We start from the raw sequence: 25,093 nt of genomic DNA, 5'->3' as shown, positions 1-25,093 counted from the left end.
AATTCCTCTCTACCAGACGACGTTAGGGAGCGGGCCGGTGGGAGGATGGAGATAAGCGAAGGTAAAGGCCGGGTAGGTATTAGTAGAGGAAAAGCGGACTCGACTTGCTGCTGCGGCACCATTATCCGGGATGCGGCGACAGAGGTAGTAATAGTCAAAATAGTTTTATGCTGTCCAACCTTTATCAACTTATGCTTTAGCCATCTCGGATATACTTCATATTATAGCCGTTGCTGTGCTTATTCTTCTCGGGATTTGCAAATTTACTGTCCACCTGTATAAGAGGAGGCTGGTGTGGACTTAGGAACTTCATAAGGATTAAAGCCGTCAGGAAACCAACTGTTGAATTACTTTGAAGAGACGTGTTCTCCTGAATTTGTGTGAGAATGAGATCGTTAATATGAGTATATCACCTGATATACGAGAGCTGCGAAGGGCATGACGGTGACGACAGATTTGATGCTGTGATACCCATCCCGTTCGGATGAAGTAGGTGTGTAATAATGCTTATCCGATTTGTGCCCGGAAAAGCAGAAGGGAAATCCGGCCGGGGTCGGCGGGTCCTGTGCCAAGTGTCGATCATCCATTTATGAGACATTATGAAATCTGCATTGAAATCTTGCCAGGCGCTGCAGGTTTTACATAAAAAGACTAGGGGTCTTACTACTAGGTATCGATAAGCCATCACTATCTTATCTCGGAAGCTCAATTTACTAGCTATCGAATTCGTGGGTCTATCCCCACACGTGATCACATATCTAGAATTTTTGTAGGGGAGAAATAAAAGTTCGAGATCGAAAGGTCGACCGGCGGACCACGACCAAAGCCCGACTCTGCTGCTGCTTCGCACCCCGAACCCGGACACCGCAGCCGAGATGAAGCCCAGAAGATATCACGGCCTCAAGCGAGTGGTAAGTCACCGCGAATCGACCTCAATTGCGCTCGCCCAGACAGACACACCCCACTAACATTTTCTGTAGAGACTCCGGCAGAGCTGGAACAAGTACAACCTCTTCAACCTCTACCGCTTCAAGGATCCAGCGATCGGCCGCAGCGACTACCAGACCTTCTTCCAACAGAAATGGAGGGCGAAGGGCATCCTCCGAGATTACCACGGCGAGCACGTCGTCGAGCGCAAGTGGACGCGCATGTTCAGCCGCCGTCTGCTGGGCGTCGTCGACATGGACGCCAGGTACATGGCCGAGTTCGACGGTTCCGAGATGGCTGCCGGTAGAGGATCTGGAAAGGACAAGCCGCCGACATTCAACAACGAGGAGGTGGAAAAACAACCTCTAACACCCTACATGCAGATGACCTTTGCGCCTATGGAGAGACGGTTAGATATCGCCGTCTTTAGGGCCATGTTCGCGAGTAGCACGAGACAGGCGAGACAGTTCTGCGTCCACGGCGCTGTCAAGGTCAATGGCAAGGTGGTAAGTGCTGCTTCTAGCATACTACATCATGCATAATTAAACATGAGGGATAAGCACCGCTAACAAACGCCACCTCGCAGATGCCGTATCCCGCCTACCGTCTCAACCCCGGCGACATGTTCCAAGTCGACCCCGAGCGCGTCCTCCACGCCACCGGCGCCCCCAAAGACGACCCCAACAAAACCCGCAACAGGAAAGGCAACAAGAAGAAGAAATCCTCGGCCGCCGACGAAGAAGAAGAAGGCACCGAGGAAGCGGAAGAGGAAGAAGGAGCAGGAGAAGAAGAGGAAAACGCATCCGAAGAACCGGAGCAGGACCCGGACACGACCGACAAGCCGGACGCGCCCAAGGTCGACATGCGGCCGACGCGCGAGCAGATCACGGAGCTCGCGTCGCGCGCCAAGCGGATCCTGGCCGAGGAGGAGGTCGGCGCGACGCAGAAGCAGCGCCTGCGCCGCTTCGTGAAGAAGCTGCGGAGCCTGATCTCGCAGACGGGGCGCGCGAACGCCTCGCCGGCCGAGATCGCCGAGGAGCTGTCCGTGCAGATGGGCGGGCTCACCGTCGGTGCCTCCGACTCTTCCTCCCTCTCGAAAACCGCGGCGGATTTCTTGTCGCAATCGTCGTCGTCGTCGTCATCATCCGCCGCCGCCGCCGCCGCCACGGAAGTGGGCGGCGGCCTCGACAAGTTCGAGATGAAGAAATTGGAGCAGCGCATCGCGGAGCAGATGCGCGAGGAAGAAGAGAACCCGCACGACCCGAGCAAGCCGTACAAGACGCCCTGGCGCCCGCGCAACTACATGTCGCCCTTCGCCTTCATCCCCAAGTACCTCGAGGTCAACCATAACGTCTGCGCCGCCGTCTACCTGCGCCACCCCGTCGCCAAGATCGGCCGCGCCGAGGTCCCTACCCCCTTCCCCGAGTACATCAACCAGCTCGCCTTCAACTGGTACCTGAGGCGGAGGTAAGAAAGTGGGCGGAATAAAATAAAAATTCCAGCCCTTTTTTTTTTATAATATGCGTACGGTAGTCACGAGCTATGGTGGTAGATATGACTTTTAGATAGGCCGGGGGATACCCGGTTTAGCTCGATATATTAGAGAGCGCGGGCTGGCGTAACATGCCGTAGGCAGATGTTTTACTAGACTGAGGCTACGGGGAAACATGGCTTCTGGATGCCATGTGCTATATACATTGCATTTGAAATGCCCGCAGCCCGAGATACTGCCTAGCATAGCCCGTGAGGCTACTTACCCCCATCATTACGTACTACTCACCAAGTAGTCGGATGGGCCAAAGCTCTTCTCTGTATATACCTAGGTACTCATATAGAGACAACGTGTACAATACGATGTATATGAACGCCGGTAACCACTCTTATTCGATCCGTTTTCACGTACTATTCCGACATGAGATAGAGTGGCCAGTCTTAACGGCTGTAATCAACGTAGACGGTAGATGGACGATAAAGAGAGTTGGTTAAAACGGTAAGAGCCAAATCTTGAACTATGCCGCCACACCTAAATTGAACGGCATCAGACTACCTGGGTTCCAAGAGAACTGCTGAGGGATGGACAAGAACATGGCAAAGTTAACATCGAATAAGGCGTCTAGGTCACATTCAGAGCGTAGTCACACTACATATAATATAAATATAACACACTTTACTTCATTAACGGCAAACTCGATTCCTAAGAAAAAACATCATCCTTTTTAATTCAGGCGACCTAAGTTGAGAAACACATCGAGGCTAGAAACGCAAGGAAAACACAGGACTGTGGGTTGACGCAAGGAAAACCAAGAGCAAGCCAAGTTCGTGGCCAGACGTGTGTGCGGACGTCGAGGGGGGGTTGTCTTCCTCTCCGGATGGCACTAGCCGACGAGGCTTATGTGAACACCCATCCTGCGAGTCAGAAAGATTACTCCTAAAATACAGGCATCTAATTTTGCAGGGGAGCATATTCAGCTCTGACATTCTCCTCCGTATCCTCCACGAACACTCCGAGCCGCCTATCGACTTTCCGTCTCAATTCCGGGTATTTTGTCGTAACAGCTGAAAAAAAGCAAGCACATATGATCGTGAAGGGAAATGAATGATAGGATAGACACTCCGAGGCAACGAGTACCACGTTGTCTGAAAGGTTCTCGATATTCGCGGACGTGCCTTGACCAGTAGACGAGGAGGGAATATAATAGACGATGCCTCTTGTACCTATTCGCCATATGCCATACCAGCTCATAACAAGGCGGCCTAACGTGCAAATGCTTAGTGGAATAGGATACAGCTCATCAAAATCCTGAACCAAGTATATCTCGCCGTAATGTTCAAGAACGCCGGAAAAGCAACCCCAGACATCTGGAAATTTCGCCTCTCGGAAACAGCTTTTGTCGTTTGCATGGCAGCTGTTGAGTAGGGCTTTTTTAGTACCACTAACCACGGCTAGGTGTTCCTCATCCGATAATTGTCACAAAGGACAGGCATCTCGTGAGGTGCATTAGTTGATGAGTAATTAAAAGAACAGAAGTTGAATAGACAGATTGACGAAGTGAAACAACGCGGTAGGTTGGTACTGTATGGGTTTCATGAAGGCTCGGACGTAGATCGTAGAATAGGGGAAGTCGTAAGAGGTTAATTGCGCAGAGAGAAACCCTTTCGCTTGCCCTCCTTCTCTATCGGCCGTCCACTTTCGACTCTCGCCTTCTTCTCCTCGAGTTCCATCCGTTGGCGTTCGAGCTGTTCCTTCATCTCCCTATGACGAGCGTATAACTCTTCTTCGCTCTGCTTCAGCTTACTCTCCTTCTCCGCCACCTTCTGCTGGAACACCATCTTCATCTCAGCCTCCATCTTAGCAAGCTTCTGCTCGTGCAGGGCACGCTCTTCCTCTTGCTTGACGGCAGGGTTGACCTCCTTAAAGACGCTGGGGTCCTGAGCAACACCCATTGCGGTGAGCTTATCAGTACGGTAGTTCTCGTAGAGGCTGTTGTTGGTGTGTTCCTTGAGCTCTTCCATGTGAGTTCGGATGAGCATCTGGCGCAACTTGACGAAGTCGCAGTGCTCCTCGTTGTCGACCTCGATAACACCCCACGGGTAACGACGGCCACGGACCTTGCGTCCATCGGCATTGGTAACTTCGCTGTTGGCACCGACAACGGCGAATGGTACCTTGGACATGATCTCGTTGTTCTCAGCAATGGTCTCCTCGTCGTCCAACTCATATCGAGGACCCTCGAAGATCTGAATACCGTGGTGCTTGATGTCCGCGAGAATCTGTAGCAAAATTAGACGAGACACTTCCATAATTATATAGATAAACTTACTCTGGACTTGAAGCCAGTGATCTCTTCATCGGTAAGAGTATCCGACTTAGCGATAACGGGAATCAAGTTCACCTTGGTATGCAGACGACGCATAACCTCGATGTCCAAAGGCTTCAGAGAGTGGCCAGTGGGCTGGATGAAGAAGACACAAGCATGGATACGGTTGTCAACAATGTTCATGCGGTTCACCTTGTTCTCGGCATCCAAGTAGGCATCGTAACGCTGCTCGATGTTGTCAACAATAGGTCTCCACGACTCATCGTTGTTCACGAAGTCTCCGAAACCAGGGGTGTCAACAACAGTTAGGCGTAGACGAACACCAGCTTCCTCGATGTCTGCGCTGATGGATTGAATAGAGACGGTCTTGGGTATTATGTCAAGGCTGGGTCCCTTGCGGTCCTTGGGCGGGTAGAGAGAGGTGTTGAACAGAGTGTTCACGAGCGTAGATTTACCCAAGCCAGATTCACCTAGATTTCACCGAGATTAGCCATCACATCGTCGGTAATAGGAAGTTCGTTTACGTACCAACTACCATGACATTGAAGTTGAATCCCTTGCGGACACTCTTGCGATGCCATTGGTTTGGCAAGTTAGCAAAACCGACGTAGCCAGTTAGCTTCCTTCGGACAATGTTCCTGCTGTCATTGACGATAGGGCCTGAAGAGATTGCAGCCGAGGCTAGGGGCTTAAGGTCAGAACTCGGCGGAGACGACGGCTTGGGTGTGGAGGGCTTGCCTTCGGTAGGCGCAGGCGATGCTATCGAACCGTTTGCGGCTATTACAAGTCAGCACAAGTTCTCGAAAGCAGCGTCCACGATGAAGAGCAAATTGCAAGAGTGTGTCCGACGAGATATACCGGCGAGCGATGGATTTATGTAGAGCTCCTCATATGAAATGGGTTTGTGAGGCCCAAGAGACGGAGCATCGACAACCAGCATGCTCCGGTAATGACGAACTGGTGGCTGATTTTCCTGGTCCAATAGGCTGCTCGACCTCGCAGAGGGGACTGGAGGTGTGGTTGACTCCCTTTGTGGGACGTTAAAATTCTCCATAAAGTGATTGTCCAGTTGGACACTGCGGGTTCGTGCCTTGTTATGTGAGTTGAGAAAAGCCGGCATTGTATGAATGGTTGTTTCGTTTTGTTTTCTGAATTTTTTTTTCCTGGCTGGCTTTTGAAAAGGGACTGCTTCTAACGATGGCCAAATATTCCAAAGAACCAAAAAAGGGAAGCCCAAGAACTGATGATCAACCAAAAAAAGCGAATGGAAGGACGTCCGGTAGGCGAGTTTGATGTTGATGGGATGGGAAAGGTGATCGATCCAAATGGATCATCTATTGGGGCAGAGATAAACACTCGAGGCTGGACCTGTGCCGACTTCCATAGTATCCGGCTACTCTTGCAATTTTACTCTCCTCCATGAAACGGGTGGCTGCATTGTTAAAGTAGAGGAGGCGCTTACCCATAGTGAATAGGTCAATAGATGTCGGAACTTAAGAGATATGGTGAATGGAAAGCGCAAGGTCAAGTCTAAAGAAGCGACAACGTTAGTCAATGTTGGTTGCGAGATCAACGTTGCTGTTGTTGATGTAGGGTGAAATGGGAGATGATGGCACCTGAAAAGGGGAAGAGGAAAAGACACGAGAGCTGTCGCGGAGGAGCAACGAACACTCAGTTGCTATGGAGAAACCAATAGCAGCCACTTGTTCATGCGGGTGAAGTCGCGGTGCAAAAGTTGGATGTAGTTAAATGCTCACGTACCTAAAATGATGACTTCGAGTCGCGTGTCGATTCACGTTTTGCGACGTTTCAAACAGTTTGTCGATGAAGCGAGCGAAAGAAGTAAACGTGTTTGGAAGGTTAAGAAGGGAAAAAGACCCCGACTCTGCGCGCACCTGTTATCTCGTGAAATTCTAGAGAATGTCGGGAGTGCAGTAAAAAAGAAAAAAAGATGAATTGGACGAAGGGTTGGTAAAACGAGGAACCAATCTACCAGATTAGGAGGTTGTAGATTAACGGGAAGAAGAATTTACCTTTACGTGGGAAAATGAGGTTGTAAGGTGTGCGACCCGACCTCCTGTTTCTAGTCTCCTCTCAACTCAATCAAAAAATCAAATTTGGGGCCCTGGCTCGTTTTTTGCTGCAAAAGGGGCTTGGGCTCGTGTATCCAAGTATTCAAGTACCCGTACCTGAGTAACTTTATTAAGCGTCTCCACTGTGCACTAACGGCCAACAACCAAGATTCCTATGCACATCTGTTAATGCGCCAGGGCCAAGTGAAACAGGGATACCCGTTGCACTCTACTTCTCTAGACACTCGTGGGTGTCAGTGTGTGGCTAGGGATCTTAACTACAGGGACCTATTAACAGGGGTTCTCACTAACTTCTAGCTTATTGATTGGCCAAAATCTCCAATTGGGCGGAGGATTTAATCAACTGCAATGGTTAGAGCTCTTTTTTTTTCTTTGCAACTGCATCGGCTCTGCAAGCTCTCTGCCACCGGTGCCACCTCACATCATATCGCTGCCGTCGCCCTTCTATGTACATACTTTTTTCCCTTCTCCGTACTTGACTTTGTAGGCGTTCTTTTATTCCCTCTGCATTCCTTTCCTGTCTGTCAGCGGGCAAAGTACCTGTCGGAAGCACGCATCGGATACCTAGTACCTATCCAGTAACTGGAATCACAACCCTAGTTGAAGTTTATCGAACTAGGTATGTACCTCCTATGTGCCTTGGTATTACGGTAATTTCAACATCGAATCCACTTTCAGAAAACGCGTTTAGTTCTATTGAGGTATCTAGGTACTGTGTATTGTATGTATGTATGCAAGCTTTGACCCAGTATCTGAATGTGTACTGTAGAGATTTAAGTCCACTCACTCGACCAACTCGAGCATAGATATCCTATCGCAAATGGGCCATGGGTATAAAAATATCTACTATATATCGAGGTTAGGGAGATATCCCCCAATTGCAGGCGTTCGCAGGTTCTTGGTCAACGTACGCCTCTGCATAGATTCGTATTTAAGTGGCCTGTCGTACGTAAACCTGTATGCGCGAAGTACCTACATGCGCTACGATGCGTGTGTGACGACTTTCCGCTCGTGTTCAGTTAGGAAAAGGGAGCAAGGAGTGAGAGCTAGCGGACCAACTAGTTGGTGACTGGTCGACTGGTCGCAATCAAAAAAGGGTCGCCAATTTGGTACCGGTTTGGTACCAATTTGGCGTAGGATCGCATGTTGTTTGTGGGGAAGCCATCTAACTTACATAACCCCTGCTATGCAATGTACGTACCGCATCAGGCGCATTAGGGAGAACACGTTCCGCTCTCCGATCCCTGCGTCTTGCATACCAAGGTACCTAGGTATATACTATGCAGTACGTAGGTACCTCTTCCGAGTTACATTCGTCCATAAATACAAAAGCTTCATCTGTCCGTCAAACTGAAAAAGGAAACACATCATCAGTAATCTTATACTAGAAGTTTGGTTCTACGGTGATATTGAATATCGATGATCGCTTAGATGGGTTATTGCGACATTTAGCATCCCAAGGAAGGACTGAACTTGGTGTAGGTGGGTGTCAAAGCGAGTCTGTCGGTAGTTACCTATCCAGGTCCCTTGTTTTATTACACCATTACCCAGATGAGCAGAAGGATCAGGAGCTAGCTACTGTTCTAGACGCCACCTCAAAGATCTCATATTCGTGCTACGTAGATCAAGGTAAGTAGCTGTGGACTGTGGTTTATTTAGGAAACACGAATTCTGTGAAACAAACTGGATTAGCATCACAGTTGACGGCAACCATGATAGTCTTGTTTCAATAAATTTGCTACCACGTAGGTGTACTTATGTAATTACCAGTATTTTGCAGTAGTCTAAAGACTCGTGTTGAGCCGCAAAATTTTATATCAGCATACTCCAGGCTAGGGTCTACTAAGTGTATACTGAGATATGGTTGCTTTAATTGCATGGCTCTATATATATCGTCGGTTAGTCGTAAGAACCACCATGAAACGAGTTCCAAGAACTCATTCATAGATAGACATGGCTCGTGTTCCATGTCATACAAAACCCCATGCCTATATCGCGAAGGATATCTCGCGTAGCGAAGTCCGTCTATAATTTCATCTGTGCCCCTTTATTTATTATATCGTCAAAGTTCAAAGTAGGTAAGCTCACATCCTCTCTACTGTTGATAGTCGCATGCGATGTAAGTTTTGAAGTCAACCGCTGGAGTCGATGATAAGCTTAACAAGTATCCGAATGAGCAGGTTGTCATTTCTATCCCACCAGAGGCTGAGTTTATGACCATCCTAAGGGTATAAGTTCAAATTGCAATCAAATGTATCTCGTAATTTTAGAAGTTGAACCTCAGGACTTATAAAGTGAAGAGAACTCCCACATATCTCATTATTTATCATGTACCATAAGAAACAGAAAATATATTTCTTTGAAAGAGGCATCTAACGAGTTCAGTGAACTCTATACGCCCAACTCCCTTGCATATCGCTACCACCTTAAGACCGTCATCTATTAAGTCATGACCATAAAACATATATCTCCCTCTCTATTACCATGCCCCCTTTACTAATCCGCCGAAACCGCAAATTTACTCAAGCTCCTGAGCCTTCCACCGAAGAAATACAGCACCCAAATACCCACGATCCCGATGGTGCTCAAGCCTCCGAGTAAGGTAGTGCCTCTCGCCACGCCCAAGTTCCCGAACAGCGGGCGCGCGAACAGTATGCTCGCGAACGCGAGGGCGGAGCGGAAGAAGTCGTTGCCTGCGAACAGACTAGCGGCGTACCGGGGGTAGCTCAGGGGCACGTAGACGAAAATGCACTGCATGACCACGAACACAGAGGCACCGTACACGGTAATGCCTATCGTAGGCGCGATCCACGGGACGTCGGGGCGAGCCGTCCACGCGAAGATGAAGAGTCCGATCGTGGGTCCGAAGGCGACGCCTAGGGCCGGGATGAGTCTATTCTCGTGAATCGGAAAACCCTGCCGTGCAATACGCGGGTTCATGTAGAAGTATACGTATGAGGCGTATGCGGCGACACCGATGAGACACGCGACGAGAATACATAGGAAGACGAGACCAACTTGGCCATAATCCATGCCGTAGTAGACGGGATATACGAGGGGAAAGACCTCGAAGAAGGAGTAGTAGATGCCGTAGATAATCGCAGTGTAGGCTTGCACGAACAATATGGCCGGGTCCTTGAGCGTGATCTCAAGGGGTTTGATGAGCGCGTCGACGATTACGGCTCGCTTGTCCAGATTGCGCTGGTCCATCTCCGACTGTGACATAAACCGCTCGTCACCAGTGAGCTTGCGTAGGCGTTGGGCCCGGCGAAGGAGTAGGTTCGGGGTCGATGTTTCAGGTAGAAAGGCGAACATAGCTAGGAAGACGGGAGACGCGGCCCAGATGATTTCAAGGAGCGACCAGCGCCAGCCCATGATGGGGACAGAAAACCCAGATAGTAGGGGGCCGAGGGCAGGTCCGCAGTACGCGGCACTGACCCATGCAATAAGCGCGTAGGGCAGGGACATTTCGCTGTACATGTCACCGAGTGAAGCGGCGCCGTTCGCTAGGCACGGCGAGCCGAAGAAGCCTTGGAGGAATCGGAGCACCATCAACCCTGGATAGTTGGTCACCAGTGCGGTTGGAATAGATACGATGACGAATAGAAACATCGTTATAATGTAAACTGGGTTTCGACCAACGCTAGGTAATTCACTCAGGGGTGAGAATAATAACGGGCCAAGTCCGTATCCTAGGACGAATAGAGCCAATCCTAGAGAGGCTTCGGTTGCGTTGACACCAAATTCTTGCATCACGCCCTCGGACGAGGTGGTGTATATGGCACTCGATGTGTACACGACGAACGTGTACAGGCATATTATAAAAGCTACCATAGCCCGCCGTAAGTTCGACCAATTTTGAGGGTTATCCGGATCATCAGTGTAGTACCAGTCGACAAGAATTGCCCCATCTTTCGTTTTTCTAGGGACGATAGGTATCGATCTTGTCTTTTCAAGCTTGTGCAGATGATCAATTTCATATCGTGCTTCAGTACTTGGAAGAGTCTCGGTTCGGCTCCTGGTCCTGGTAAGGATGGCGTCGTACGGCGCGGAGTCTATCGCATCTCCCTTTTCCGTCTGACTCTCTTCGTCATTAGGGCCGTGAATTATTGATGTAGAAGCGGAAGAGCCCGAGCTTAGAGGATCTAGTCGATCTTCTGAAGTAGAGCCGCTGGAGTCTGACTTCAATATCTGTGCCCAGGTTTCTGGGAGCTCAAAATCGGGTTTCTCTTCGGGATATTGCAGTACACGATGCCCAGTAATAAGCCGGATAAATTGCCCTACCGGGGCATCACGAATGATATACGACATTATCCTAATGTCACTTGTGTAGAGACTATCAAGACAAGACTAGGTATTGCCTCTGGGGATAAGGCACTCCTATGGAAAGATAACTAGTATGTAATGTTTCTAGTTTGATTATAAGAAATAGCCTGTACAACGAATTGACCTGAAGGAACTCGTGTTTGTGGAAAACTGAATGTTATATAAAGATTCTCACCTAGATTGACTCAGTTCGGATTTATGTTATGTACATCACGTAACCAGACATAGATGGCCCTTTTCTCATGGTCTCTATTTCCAATCCCCATGTTGTAGAAACGGAACGAAAAACAACACTAGATATCGAAGATACTCTGATGTTGGTTTCTAAGCTAGAGGGCGCAATTTCGCATATAAGGATTACCAATCTCGGCGTGTGGAACGAGTAAGTTGACGGGCTAAAGGTTGAAATAAAGAAACATGGTGGAGTTTTTAGATCTTGGTTAACCTTGGTATTGTGGGCATGAGAAGTTAGATCCGGATCAAAGAGATCTTCTCGGATTGGGTAAGAGCCATAAATATGCAGGTACCTAATTAATGGAGTTGGGATTAGGTATGTGTAAGTGTAGTAAGAAAGTGATGTGGTAAGACATAGGGTAAAGAGAATCATGAGTCAGCGGTGGACCTCAGCTCGTGGTCTAAACGTCTTTCAATTGGTCCCAGACTGCCGGATTTAGCTTCGATTTAGTGATCCTAGATCTAGTCCGTTATGGATTTATCAGCGATATATCCGGATCTAGTAGAGCTTGTACCGTAGTTTCAATTGAAAGGAGAAACAGGGAAAGTCGTGTTTGAAGCACGCCTTTTTAGGGTTTGGCTTAGACGCTTTGCGCCATCGTCAGGATCGGTCGGAATTGAGCCGAGCTTTGTAATCCGAATGACGACCGTTTCCCTAATGTAGGTACAAAGAATTGAGCCGGATTCGAGAGATATCAAGTGGTTTGGAGTGCGTTACTGATATATTCTTCATATGTTGACTAGCTGAACTTCGTGCACTATAAATGTGTTTGGCAGTTGGTAATTGCTTGCGGATATCGACGCCTATTAGTTTTAATCGTCATAAGGTCCAGTCATTCGGAGTGAAGTGGACGGTATTAGATAGGGGCTTTTGATCCATCATAGCCTTGGAAAGTTAAGTTATAGAGGTCAAGATCGTTGAGCTTCCGCAGCTGCGATTTGAAACCCGAAAAACTTACCGGGGAAAGAAAACACAATTCGCTGAGAAGTTGCAATCGAATCATTCAAGTCACGAACTCAAAGACGATTAACTTTCTGGTTTGGATTATTTCGACTGATCTTGCCCTCCACCATGTCTGACAGCGAGTTAAGCTTTTAGCTAGCTGGCAGGCACAGAGTTGACGGAACTGTCGGCAATCTCCCCATAGACATAGGGAGGTGTAGGTAAAGCACCGTCTGTTTCGGCTAGCTCCTTCTGCTCTTGCTTCTGCTTTTGCAGGCCGTCAAGTAGCTGTCGCAATTCCTTGTTAATAGACATGCCTCGCTTGCGGCATCCTTCCACGAGTTCCTGTGCTCTTATATCCCTTGCTTGGATGCACCTTCTGATAAGTGCTAGAGCTGAACCTTTACTCATCCACCAATCATTAGGCAAGCCCGCCGTCTTGCTAGCCTTCATCTTCTCGAGGAATTGGAAGGCCTGTTCGTAGTTATCCTGCAAGCAAGCTATTCGGATTAGATGATTGTATGTCTCTTCGACGGGCTCGATCTCTAATATCCGCATCTCCGTCAATAGGAAATTCATGGACCTCCCCCTCGTACATCGACTAAAGAGGACATGGTAAGTCTCAAGATCTGGCCCGTCGACACAGAATTGCCGAATATTTCTATACAAGTCCAAGGCTACCTTAAATACGTGATGGACTTCGGTAGCCTCTAAAACCACGTTGAACGCAGCACTAGGCACTTTATAGTGCGATGCAAGGTCACGCAATATAGCCAGGGCATTATCGGTCTCCGAGGATGATTTGCGGAGAACCTGAAAGATGGATCTTGTGCTGGAGAGGTCAGGGCGTGCGCCTGCTTTGGCCATAATACATAGGACAACAAGTGCTTTTCGAAGGTCTTTCTGCTGAGCATGTATATCTATAAGAGCTTCGTAGTGGTGCAACTCAAGTTTCCTGCTGCGGCTCGAAAGCATTTGAATTGTGCTCATAGCTAATGGCGCATCCGCGTGGTTAGATGCTGCATTGAGCACGTTCATTACGACGCCGTCAGGAGGATTAATATATCCGGACGAGACTGAATGATCCCATATATATTTGATTCCATCGTAAAATGCATCTCGACTGAAGACATCGAGAAGGAAAAGCCACAGGTTCGGGGATAGCGACTCATCGGCGGCATTGGCGATGTTTAATCGGTGTTTGAGGATCGACAGTGTCTCCTCGTGGAAACCTTTCTCCCCAAATATATAGAGGAATATATCATAGAGCCAATTTGGGACCATGACAGGAATCTTTCGCATCTCTTCCAGCTTCTCTAGCGCAAGTTCATACTGATTATCTCTCAGTAATCCGATGATGATACTCGTCAAGTCATCCGTTGTCGGCGAATACCACCGGTTCTTCATTTCGAAGAGTGCCTTACTTCGGAGAGCATAGTCAGGATGGACAGCTGTGACCTATGTCCTAACGTCAACCAAGGAAATTTCATACTGCGAGACAGGCTATCTTACCTCTAAAATAGCCTGATAGACCTGTGGCGTAGCCGCTAAGTTCAGACTCTCAATCTCTTCGAGAAGCTGACCAGCAACCTCCGCGGATCCATGATCTTTATCAACATTTGCCCGAATCAGACTCTCGTAAAGCATGAGATTTGGTCTCTCTTTCCTCTCCTTCACTAAATACTCGACTAGCCTTACAACCGTCAAATAAGTACCTTCAGCTCTGGTGAGTTCCTTGATAGCGCCGTATATAGTCTTCGTGGAGAATTTATAGAGTTTAGTAGCGAATGCGTTGACACCCTGAAAGAGGACTTTGGGAGCCCATGGGTTTCGTCTCGCTAGTCGTTGAAAGTACCTGATACGTGCTTTTTCGATCGCTTCATGGCGGTTGCTAGTGGGAATCTCAGGAGCCTCGGAATGGTATTCTCGCCAGCCGTGTCTGCAAGTGATCCGGGTGTTGCTGCTGGCGGAAAGAATCGATCGTTGACGAGGATGGCGAGGCGGACTGATCAACCTCGAGAGGGTAATAATGTCTACCGAGGGACATAAACATCGCCAGAGCCCGTCAATAGCGATGCGCTCCCTGGGCATTGCGCGCTTCAAAGCCAATTGACGTTGAGCTGGTCTATATTAAAATTCGGCTTAGGCGCATTTGCAAAAGTCCAAAATTCTATGTACGCAAAAACACCGATAAGATAAGGAAAAGGCGCAGTTAAACTTTTTGTGTTTGAACCCCAACTGGCCGCAGCTGTCAAATCATTGTGCTCTATACCTAAGTACTTACCTAAGTAGGCACCTAGCTATCCATCTGGTAGCTACCTACATAGGCGGGTAGGTTTATAGTACCTACCTACATCATACTTACGTAGTAGGTCATCACTAGAGAGTCAATTGATTAGGCAATTCAACGAAACACCATGTGCAGTGGGTGCGTTTTCACTCAGAATCTATCCATGGATGTCTCCCGCCTCGAATATGTCGGGCTTCAATGACGTGAGAGACTTCATCTCACAGCACCTAGTACTCCAAAAGATGCAATTCGAATCGAGGGAAGGCCAAAGTAGGTAGATATCATTCTGGAGCGTACTTAAATTGCTCCTATCACTCCCACCCCTACCGGACGTTGAATCTGTAGTGTAATCACGGCCTGACACCGTTTGCGCCAACGCCATTCTTGGCGGGCTGGGTATCTTCGTCTGGAACGGTTATATCCTAGCACTCTCCTAATTCTAGCAGCTTCTTGGAAGCTTGCCTGTGTGCCCTTATACTACCATCCAGGATCATTCAGTATTGACTTCTTTGTCCGTAGACCATTGGTATAGCGCCGATTCATCCCTTTCACGAACCACGACCTCTTCCCCGACCTCTTCCTTGGCCTCGCCCGCCACGACCGCCTCTGTCACCACCTCTGCCTCCGTGATCGCCTCGTTGCTGGCCATGGCCGCCGCGGCCACCTCTGAATCCACCTTGTTGACCATGCTGTTGTTCCTTAACAAGGTCGATGATTTCGTCTGGCACTCGGAGATATTTGATCTACCATATCCTGTCAACAATGTGTATATGAAAGTGGGTTGTTTCGTAGGAGGAAGCGCTCACGTTGTTTCCCTTGATGTAAACTTCCGGTAGACGGACGAATTTATCTCCTTCCTGTTTCCCAATATTAGTTATGGCGCCAGTCGGATACAATAATAAGGTCGCTTACGGGACTGGTTTGGATAACCTCCTTCAGCGTCAAGTTCATCCATGTGTCGCATTGTATCAGATGGCCGTTAAGGGTTTCTCCATTCTTGAGCTCGACAAGCATAGGATGACCTTGGGCCGCGTTCAAGAGGCCGAGAGGTAACTAAGTATGAAGATACATTAGCGCGAAAGAGTATATCAGACAGATTTGGTGTATAAGTACCATTTTTGGATGAACAGCCTTTGTAGGCCGTATATGGAGGTATATGGAGACTAAGACGAGGTGCGAGTTGGTGCTTAATCTCGAATTTCGCGACAAGGTATCTTGCTGATAGTGTGACGATTTGAAGCTGCACATGTGGAAAGCTTGAATTCGAACGGTGGGGCTCAGTGTTCAAGGTTCATTGCGAATTCTTCAGCCACAAAATGTACCTATGTATGTCCACAGATCCCAGTACGGCATCCATGCCACAACCTTAATTTTGGAAAACTCAGCCATTGACTGAGCCATTATATTAGTCATCAAATTCGGTCAAACGCTTTTTTAACCTGGTAGAGCATGAAGATGCTTTAATGAGAACAACATTGAGCCAGTCAATTGATTTACTCTTCATACAACAGCATCCGGAACAAATACCTGGTCAATCACTGTATTCGGGCTCAGCCGTATTCAAATCTTTAAAGGTATGAGCGCTATCACGATCTCCATGTTTACTTTATCTTGAAGTGCGTGCTTCAAATCCTAGACCAAAAAACCCTCGAAACAGATTGCCGACTTGAACGGGTACAGACTTACATACTTACGCAGGAGATGATTGGCCGGGCTTGTTTCTGTTTTGCCCATCACTTCCACGATTGCGTACGAATCTGTCCCTCAATTTTGTTCGGCATTGACCTAGCTTAGTGCAAGCTGGGTTAGGAGGACTCGTCAGCTAGTTGAAGCTCATTGGCCAGACCGTCCGTCATCCCTACCGAGTAATAGTTAGGCCTACACAGCCTCCATATAGACAGGCAGCGCTAACGGTCTCAATGGGCTTCGATCATTTCCTACAGAGATTGCTGGCGGTCGCTTTAGTTTCGGAGCTAATGGATACCTAAATAAATTCTGCGTTTCGCTCTGCCCGCTTCATTTGCCCCCCTGTGCCTTTCGTGCCCCTTCTGCCGCATGCCCCCTGTAAGTTGACGGAAAAAGCGATTAGGGACGTTCGAGCGTGGGCATATTTTCCTGAAGTGATATTGTCCGCGTGGCACCCCCCACCTATACCGCACCCTCACGCCCTCATCGGAGGATCTGGGACGTATTACATATTCCTTCACAGCCCGCCTTGTGTAGGCAGCCATATTCTTTTGTTTCTCTTCCCGTTGTTTCGTAGTTTTGCCGCTCCAAGGCAACCTCATTTTGTCCATTCTAATTCTTCATACAATTTCTAGGTGCCTGGCCCGCGACGATGCGTGGCTACCTAAAGGCTCAGTTGCTGCTAGCGCCGCTGCTGGCGGCGGCTCTTCCAACGAGACATGAAAGTGAGTCTTAAAGAATTTTCTAACTATCATGAGATGTCGTGAGTGACAGGTTTCTAACGTGTAACTCTTCAAGCCAACGCCCCACATGCCTTAATCAATCTTGATGTCAACAACTCTGAAGATGATGCCACTCTTCAAGGACCTGTAAGTTACCAAGACTCAACATGAGATATTCGATTGGGGCTAAGCCCACTAACTAAGACGTGTTACTTAGACTCTTCGTCTCAACATCCATGAGTCGACATCTCCGTGCGGCTATGGAAATGTGACCCTTAATGATCAGACACTTGCGCAAGATGAGAACGGTGCCGGTTCCGGATCGATCACGACTGAGCAAGGCAATGCAGTTCTTGCCAAGTGGGGTTTCACTTGCGTGCACCTCGAAGATGAATTTCAAGGGCAGTTGATGACCTTTGAAGTAATCTCTGTGGATGATAGGAAAGTTGACGATGTTGGGTTTGTCGTCCAATTTCAACAGATGGTCCCAGTTTCGGTCTCCTTAATCAACGGCACTGGATCTACTGTCAACGTCCCCGTTCCTAGCGAGAACATTAACGACAATGACTCTTCAAATAAAGAGAGCTCAGCGACCCTGGATGGTGAATTGGCTGAATTGAAGTCGATGATGCGACAACTGGCGGCGCTGGAATATGCCATTTCTTCCAAGATTCATCACATTTCCGACACGTACGACTTTAAAGTAAAGCGGCCTGGTCACTTCCATTCACTTTCAGATTGCGATAGTCTGAAATGTGTCGTGAAAACGATGTACGTCCGGGCTAAGCACGTGGCTAGTAAACTGTACGGCCACGGGTTTGAAGGCGAAGGACCGTTTGGCGGTAAACCGCATAGACATCATTGGCCATTCCATCACCAAGAGGGACATCATGGTCATCGCCCTCATTGGATGATGTCACACCATCATGAGAATGGAAACCACTCTCACCCATTTCCACCGCACCACCCACCTCATGGACCACCTCATGGACCGCCTCCTCATGGACCGCCTCCTCATGGACCTCATGGCGAACCACCTTTTCACCACCCCCCTCCGCCTCCACCTCCATCTCCATTCTGGGGAGAGCATCCTCCTCACGGTGGCCCGCCAGGTCCGCCAGGTCACCACGAGTTCGAAGACAAGCCGCATCATGAACATCACGGACCAGATGCGGGCTTCCATAAGGAAATGGTAAGCTGGGATTAGCTAATATACTTGACGCTTGTGTCGCTAATTTCTTTAGGGCCCACATGGGGACTTCGACGATGAGAGACCGGAACAGCCACTTTTTGAAGACGGAGAATTCCATCCTCCGCCTCCGCCTCCACCTTCCCACCATGAAGGACCACCACACGAAGGTCATGAACTACACGGCGGACCGCCGCACGAAGACCATGGACCACATGGTGGACCCCCACACGAAGGTCATGGGCCACACGGTGGAATGAAACCGCACCACCATCCTGTAAGTATTCATATTGATTATGGAATAATTTGCCCAGATGCTAATGTGGTGAAGCCCTTCGGCCCGCCTGGTCTATTCCGCACCATATCCGTCATTCATATTGGTGCTGTAGTCATCCTGCTCGGCCTCCTTGCTAGCGCCCTACACACACGCTGCTTCACCAAAGCCCGCGCAAACCGACGTTCCAGCTGTACTAAGCGACGTGGAGCTCGGGGATTCCGCTGCCGCCGCCACGATGATGGTTTCTGGGCCTCCAGACGCGATGCCATCAACGCCAGATATAGCGAGATCGTCAGATGGGTAAAGGAGGGTGCAAGACGTCAAGACCTCGAGGAGGAAGAAAAGGAGGCAATCATGAGACAGATCCACGGGTCCGAGGACGAGGATAACCTCTCGACAACTATGGAGCAAGAGATCGCACAGTTCCGCGCTGCTGCGAGCGTCGTAGGCGATATCGTCGAAGCCGAGGAGGGCCGAGCTCGTTCTCACGAATTTCCCCGTGAGACGCGACAGCACCTCGCTCCACCGCACAGCGCTCCCGTTCCTCAAAGCCCGAATTCCGCCTTCCCCGACTACGTTGACGAGGAGCTTCCCGCTTACGACGAAGGGAGCGATGATTCTCGCTTCGTTTCCGACGGGTTCCGATACACCCCCGGTAGCTCAGCCTACACACCAAGCCCGTCTTCATCAACGGGATCGTCTCTTGACGAGAATCTAGGAAGGAAGGATTAAGCATATTAGATATGGATCTTGTTAGGGTGACAGGGCATTTTTCTTTTATTTGACTCATGTACGAATAGGGGCAGCGACTGGCGCATTATGCTACACTGCGAGGTAATGCTGGGGCTTTAGATAGATGGCCGCTGGCATAGCAGTATTACGAAGCGTAATACCATATCTTATTTATAAAGGTCATTCATAGCATTTGAGGATGTTTACACAATATGATTAAATCATTTTATTCGTCTCTTTAGAGCTTCAAGGACCCAACGCTGCGCTTTACTTGTCATGAGACTTATAATCAAGAATGTCCATCACGTGATATGATGGATAGGGGCTCACTGACTTACTTAATCAGTTACCCCTTTTCTCCTTTATCCTGACTTCACACAATTCATGTTTCTTCAAGTCTATGGTCAAGATGTGGTATATTATATTGTATTATCATTACTTTGTTCCAGTTATATAATATTTATCTGGCTTTATTGTACATTCTATCACATTAGTGTGATCCATCCATACACTTCCGTGATTGTCTATCAACTCTTTTCTTTCTTATACTCTTCCTCATGTCTATATAGCTCAATCGTGATCTCAATACATTAGACAAGAGGCATATATGTGTCCAAATTGAAGAAGATAATCTATAGAGGCATTCTATCATAGAACACCTTACCCCTTTCTCCTTGAGCTATGCATTAATTATGAGACGAGCGGATAGAATACTATGGCCTCTCCGCCCCTTCACGTATAGACCGTCAACTTCTGCCGTCTTCTAGTTGACGACTATTGACAGCCCTTCTAGACTGTCGCTGAGCTACGGCTTCAGCTAGGTTATCCCTCAAGCAACCCGTACATCTCCTTTTGCCTTGGCTTGTTGTGGAATTGTGGCCTCTGCCCAGCAGGCACAGCTGATTCCCTGTGACTGATCCAAATTCCTTCCCTAAACTATTTGATTCCTAGACTTGTCTCCCACCAACAAATTTCCTTCCATCATTCATCACCTCTTACATCCATCCTCCCAGTCTATCGAAATCTATCACGGTTCAACTCTCCAAGCATGGATATCCTTGATCCGGATATGGGCATACTTGATGGTGGCGATCTGTAAGCTTCCTTATCTTTTCTTGATCGCCTTGATGCTAACTTCGTTTATTTATAGTCGTGTGGGATTAGGCCCTCCCGACGTTCACGTACATAGCCGTGGCCTCGTCCTTCACGCCCATGTTTCCGTTCTCCGACCTGGCCCGCGATTTTTCGATGTCGCAGAACAAGACGAGGGTGGCGTAAGATATATTCCTAATAAACCCTTACAAGTCAGATCGACTAACGATGGTTGTTTAAATATAGGTCTTCCACTTGAACCTTGAGAATGAGGATGCCGATCTGGTGCAATGGCTGTTTAACTACTACTACGAAAATACAGGCAAGTAAATGACTGTACCCCGGGGCTACCTTCTAGGTTCCACCTATGTGTTTTTCGTGGATGATTTCTATTATACTAACTGGCTATCAAAAGTATCACCCGGTCTTCAGCAGGGTCTGGACGACCGCGAGTCGACGATGGACACCTGCCACGCTATTCTGTACATCGCGAGAACCTATGGTCTCTGGGACGTGCAAGTCATCGTCTTCGAGCCACTTCGAAAGCTGTTCAGAGAGAAGGCTCATACGCTCGCGCTTTACCATGTGGCCTTGGACGAACAACAGTTACCTGGAGGGATCTTTGACGTTTTGGGGGGCGAGTTCGTAGCAGAATTCGTCCAAATGACGCAGTTTGTGTACTCGTCCCCTGAATACGGTCGCATCCGCCCGCTCTTCGAGTTCTTTATCATCATGACTCAGGGTCGCGCCCTGAAATATGACGTGTTCCGCGACCTGGTGCTGTCGACTCCCTCTTACTTGGCCGACATCTACAATAGGATGATGTGCATTATCGGTGAACACCTTGATTGGTGAAGAGAGAAGGTCTGATCCGGGATCGTTGAGTGAACGTTTGGTTTACCAGGTACGGTGACAAGCATACAGTCACTATGCTATTCGAAAAACTTCACCAGTGGTTTACTTGGATGTTCAGCTCTATATATGGAGGTGCGAAGTATATGGCACCCGCAGCAATCCATAGGTTCGGACAATAAACCTCCCATGACTATATACTATGAGATGTGCCTACTCCTTTCGACTTGACGTGCATAAATTTCCGTTTTCTTCCACCCATGATCATAGTAGCTTTAAACTGTGGAATTAGATAAAGCCCCAGAAAATGGCCCAGAGGCCAGTGAGTAATGTAAATAAAACTACGCGAGATGGACTGCCAGTATTCAAATGTAGAGGGGATTATTTCGATTAGAGACTAAGGTTAGAGCAGATACCGACGCTCATCTATACCATTCCATGCCTCATGCAATGGAAACCATCCCTTAACGCTTCATTCATGTACCTGGTATCTCCTGGCCTTTCATCAAACGCCAAATCTATACGCCCCGAGACATTCCCATTGCCTGCCTATTAGGCAGGTCTAAAATCTGGCCCGGCTATGCATACAATATAAGGAAAATATTAAAGATATTATTATTCAACGTAATCCGAGAAATCTGGCAACTTATACAACGCCAGCCTCGATATTCTTGCCTTTCACACTCTTCCACTCGATCGCAACGCTGCCGAAGATAGTGAAAGCGCACAGCGCCGTCCCGACGACGAACGCCGTCGTCAGAGCATTGCTGTACGAGAGTATCACGCTCGTAATGACTTGAGGCGATAGGGTGTTCTGCAGGTTCGTCGCGCCGGCACTTAAGACGATATTCGGATCGAGACCCGGGACGTTGACGGCCAGCTCCTGGACGAGCTTGTTGCTGAAGACGGTCTGGCCGACGCTGACGAACAGCGCGCCGCCCATGGTCTGCACGAAGACCAGCATCGAGGTCCCCGTCGGCACGTCCTTGATATCGAGCACCGTCTGCACGGCCATCAGCGGCTGCTGCATGCTCATGCCGACGCCGGCGCCAAATAAGATCTGGTACCCGATCCAGACGCCCTCGCTGGTATCCGGCTTCCACGTCGACAGCAGCCCCCCGCCGACGGACATGACGACGGAGCCGAGGATCATGAACGGCGCATAGTACCCGAACACGGTGACGAGGGCGCCGGAGCCCATGGAGAAGAGCACGACGCTGATCAGCATCGGCAGGTTGCGGATGCCGGAGTCGACGGCGCTGACGCCCTGGACCGACTGGAACCAGATGGGGATGTAGTAGACCATGATGAAGAAGCCGGACCCGACGCCGAACGCGAACAGGCTGCTGGACCAGATGGTGCGCTTCCGGAAGATGCGGGGAGGCACCGTCGCGTTCTCCTGCTGCAGGTACTGCACGTATATGAAGGCGAGGATGAGGACGCCGAAGACGACGAATAGCGCGATGATGCGCCCGCTCTTCCACGGGTACTCCGTGCCGCCCCATTGCAGGGCGAGGAGCACGCAGATGACGGCTGGCATGAAGAGGACGGTGCCGAGGGGGTCGAAGCGCTTGACGCGCTCCATTAGCGTTTCGTCCTTGGGTTTGCTCCGCTTCGGCTCGGGGAAGAAGAATAGGATGGTGAGGATGGTCACGGCGCCGATCGGTAGGTTGATGTAGAAACACCATCTCCACGTCTATTTGTCGTCCAGATATCAGCAAGGCGTTGAAGGAAACGAGAGTGGATAATCGAAACAGATTAGGTAGAACATACCACTTTATCAGTAAAGACGCCACCCAAAAGGGGGCCGGCGACTGATGCGATACCGTACATGCCGCCGATGAGACCACTACCTTGGAGTTAATAAAAAAAGAGTAAGAGTCGGTAACCGAAAGACTTACGAGTACATAGGCCGTTTAGCAAGAGGGACGCTATGCGCAAGGATAAGAAGCGCCCCCGACATGATTCCGGCAGAGCCAAGGCCGGCGACGGCACGGCCGATGATCAACGTCACCGAGTTTTGAGCAACTCCACATATCAAGCTTCCAAGCTCGAAGATGCTGATCGCAGCGAGGAAGACCCATTTTATACTCATAAAGGTATAGAATTTCCCGAATAGAAGTTGCAGGGCCGCGGTGGTCAATAAGTAGGCTGTTAAAGGGGAGATTTTGGTTAGAAAAGGAGTCTGTAAGAATTCAAATCGGTGGCCGTCTTACCACTTCCGTACCAGCCCACGTCAGGTAGACTGTGAAAAGCATCTGTAATTTTGGGAATTGCGGTTGCGATGATAGAGTTGCTGCGTACACGAATTAGATACAAGATACGTGTTGACCAGATTGTGGAAGGCGAAACAGAAGAGAACGTACTCGAGTGCCATCAAAAAGACACCTAGGCAGAGTGCTAAAGTGATTAAAGCTAACTTCATGCCAGTAGGGTATTCAGTGCCGTCTTCTCGAGTTTGGATCTGTCGTATAGAGTCTCCATGATGGGATACGACTGTGGTATGTCTGGCGAGGTCATGGCCTTTCTCCTGATTAGGGTTGGCGACAGGAGTATGTCTCTCGTCCCCAACAACGATGATAGAGCTATTTGAATCGGAGGATTCGTCTATAGAAGGGGATACTTTTTCGTTTATCGTTCCGTCTGCTGTGCTAGTGTCATTTGCCGTCATCGTGAAGGTGTTGATACGACGTCTCGTTGACTTGAGTTGAGAACTGCTTGTTAAGTTAGGTACGTAGACTTAAAATATACTATTTCCTACCTAGTAGGTAGGAAGATACTATCTTCGAAGTGAGCGTAGGCGTTACAATAAAACAAGGAGATCGGATGTTTCTTGAATGATATTGATCTTCTGATCAGGTTCCTATATTCTCTGGTCTGTGACTCATGTAGGGTCTATATTATATACATATACAATGCGTAATAACCCATGTCTGATGTCAAATCTAGGGCGGGAACCAAAGAGAAGGGAAAGGAGAATGGAACTGTCCTGCTTGTCAACCCGCCGACTCGGTATTCTTGTTAAACCCGGCCGAATGTATGTGCCCGGGGTGGCAGAGACGAGTCAGAGGATAAGCCGGTATGATGCGTTTACCGGTCTATTCCTTACGACGGGCACATATTTAGCGTGTTTAGAGGATAGCCCTGTAGCCCTGGAGGAATTTTATAGTGGCTCAGCCCAGATCCATCGACCAATTAGCGTAGCTGAGAAGGCCTAGTAGGGGATGGATCTCGGATTTTACCATTCAATCAGGAAATAGTCTATCTCCGAGATTTACTAGCTCGGTGGAATTGTATAGATCTAGCCGCAGTGGATTGGGTAGTAGGTGCCAACTGGTGCCATTAAGAAAATTTAAGATGATTCATTTTGAATATCAGTGGATAATAGTCTCCGGCTTAGAAATACTATCTGGGAGTTCCATGAGATGATTGGCCATTCCCTCGAGTGTGCATTAAAAGAAAAGAAATATCCATACCTGAAAGGCCCATAAGCCACCGTACAATAAGTCACCTAGACCTGCTAGAGAACCTGTTGTAGTCCCAGTTTGTGGTTCGCTAGCTTCGATGATGATGAAGCCAGGGGTTATCTGGTCTACGTATGGATCGGGTAGAGCCTAACATGACTCAGCTCGCATTGTTACCAGGTATGATCATTATGATTCATCCCTGTCCTTATGCTCTACTAGGTACGGACTTCGGACCCCTTAATCTTGCCGCCAATAATCGTTGGATCATTCACACAAAGAAAAGTTGAATAATTCGTGATAATTCGTGCTACAGCTGTCTCATGTATCACTGGCCAGCTTTACATCTTCGGCAGTGAGCATCGGTATGTGCTGTTCATTCATAATAAATATGCTGCTTTCATTCCACTCACCCTTTGTGAAAAACTAGCATATTAGTGCACTGACT

General features: G+C 48.7%; 9 protein-coding genes across 9 annotated transcripts; 3 read left to right on the top strand and 6 right to left on the bottom strand.

Moving 5' to 3' along the window:
- Nucleotides 1-735: 735 nt before the first annotated feature.
- Nucleotides 736-2,797, top strand: F4807DRAFT_433010 (alpha-L RNA-binding motif-containing protein). The gene is made up of 3 exons (XM_047998640.1): nt 736-911; nt 981-1,433; nt 1,514-2,797. The coding sequence occupies exons 1-3, from the start codon at nt 876-878 to the stop codon at nt 2,396-2,398; spliced, it is 1,374 nt and encodes a 457-aa protein (XP_047852574.1). The 5' UTR covers nt 736-875; the 3' UTR covers nt 2,399-2,797.
- Nucleotides 2,798-4,059: 1,262 nt separating this feature from the next.
- On the bottom strand, nt 4,060-5,799 carry F4807DRAFT_452575 (Septin-domain-containing protein; the record flags this gene model as incomplete). Its single annotated transcript, XM_048000346.1, has 4 exons — nt 4,060-4,698; nt 4,749-5,215; nt 5,274-5,522; nt 5,604-5,799. 4 exons carry the CDS (start codon nt 5,797-5,799, stop codon nt 4,060-4,062), a joined length of 1,551 nt encoding a protein of 516 aa, XP_047852573.1.
- A 3,262-nt stretch (nt 5,800-9,061) lies between these two features.
- F4807DRAFT_163443 (major facilitator superfamily transporter) lies at nt 9,062-11,234 on the bottom strand. The gene has a single exon (XM_047993361.1). The coding sequence runs from the start codon at nt 11,147-11,149 to the stop codon at nt 9,335-9,337; it is 1,815 nt and encodes a 604-aa protein (XP_047852572.1). The 5' UTR covers nt 11,150-11,234; the 3' UTR covers nt 9,062-9,334.
- A 5-nt stretch (nt 11,235-11,239) lies between these two features.
- F4807DRAFT_433000 (uncharacterized protein) lies at nt 11,240-12,227 on the bottom strand. Its single transcript, XM_047998639.1, has one exon. The coding sequence runs from the start codon at nt 11,769-11,771 to the stop codon at nt 11,361-11,363; it is 411 nt and encodes a 136-aa protein (XP_047852571.1). The 5' UTR covers nt 11,772-12,227; the 3' UTR covers nt 11,240-11,360.
- Nucleotides 12,228-12,284: 57 nt separating this feature from the next.
- F4807DRAFT_432998 (uncharacterized protein) lies at nt 12,285-14,498 on the bottom strand. Its single transcript, XM_047998638.1, has 2 exons — nt 13,854-14,498; nt 12,285-13,799 (listed from the first exon to the last, which is right to left on the bottom strand). Exons 1-2 carry the CDS (start codon nt 14,430-14,432, stop codon nt 12,498-12,500), a joined length of 1,881 nt encoding a protein of 626 aa, XP_047852570.1. The 5' UTR covers nt 14,433-14,498; the 3' UTR covers nt 12,285-12,497.
- Nucleotides 14,499-14,701: 203 nt separating this feature from the next.
- F4807DRAFT_432995 (uncharacterized protein) lies at nt 14,702-16,061 on the bottom strand. The gene is made up of 4 exons (XM_047998637.1): nt 15,745-16,061; nt 15,544-15,684; nt 15,438-15,488; nt 14,702-15,374 (listed from the first exon to the last, which is right to left on the bottom strand). Exons 1-4 carry the CDS (start codon nt 15,877-15,879, stop codon nt 15,180-15,182), a joined length of 522 nt encoding a protein of 173 aa, XP_047852569.1. The 5' UTR covers nt 15,880-16,061; the 3' UTR covers nt 14,702-15,179.
- Nucleotides 16,062-16,697: 636 nt separating this feature from the next.
- F4807DRAFT_163389 (uncharacterized protein) lies at nt 16,698-18,365 on the top strand. Its single transcript, XM_047993360.1, has 3 exons — nt 16,698-17,042; nt 17,116-17,186; nt 17,257-18,365. The coding sequence occupies exons 1-3, from the start codon at nt 16,970-16,972 to the stop codon at nt 18,244-18,246; spliced, it is 1,134 nt and encodes a 377-aa protein (XP_047852568.1). The 5' UTR covers nt 16,698-16,969; the 3' UTR covers nt 18,247-18,365.
- Nucleotides 18,366-20,285: 1,920 nt separating this feature from the next.
- Nucleotides 20,286-21,184, top strand: F4807DRAFT_462136 (uncharacterized protein; the record flags this gene model as incomplete). The annotated part of the gene is made up of 4 exons (XM_048001784.1): nt 20,286-20,332; nt 20,388-20,511; nt 20,576-20,614; nt 20,765-21,184. The coding sequence occupies 4 exons, from the start codon at nt 20,286-20,288 to the stop codon at nt 21,182-21,184; spliced, it is 630 nt and encodes a 209-aa protein (XP_047852567.1).
- Nucleotides 21,185-21,551: 367 nt separating this feature from the next.
- On the bottom strand, nt 21,552-24,285 carry F4807DRAFT_432987 (putative efflux pump). The gene is made up of 5 exons (XM_047998636.1): nt 23,548-24,285; nt 23,398-23,477; nt 23,083-23,332; nt 22,955-23,030; nt 21,552-22,877 (listed from the first exon to the last, which is right to left on the bottom strand). The coding sequence occupies exons 1-5, from the start codon at nt 23,850-23,852 to the stop codon at nt 21,828-21,830; spliced, it is 1,761 nt and encodes a 586-aa protein (XP_047852566.1). The 5' UTR covers nt 23,853-24,285; the 3' UTR covers nt 21,552-21,827.
- Between the last annotated feature and the right edge of the window lie 808 nt (nt 24,286-25,093).

Source organism: Annulohypoxylon truncatum (genome assembly GCF_022578515.1).
Source record: "Annulohypoxylon truncatum strain CBS 140777 unplaced genomic scaffold F4807scaffold_24, whole genome shotgun sequence".
Classification (NCBI taxonomy): domain Eukaryota; kingdom Fungi; phylum Ascomycota; class Sordariomycetes; order Xylariales; family Hypoxylaceae; genus Annulohypoxylon; species Annulohypoxylon truncatum.
This window is presented reverse-complemented; position numbering and strand designations above follow the sequence as displayed.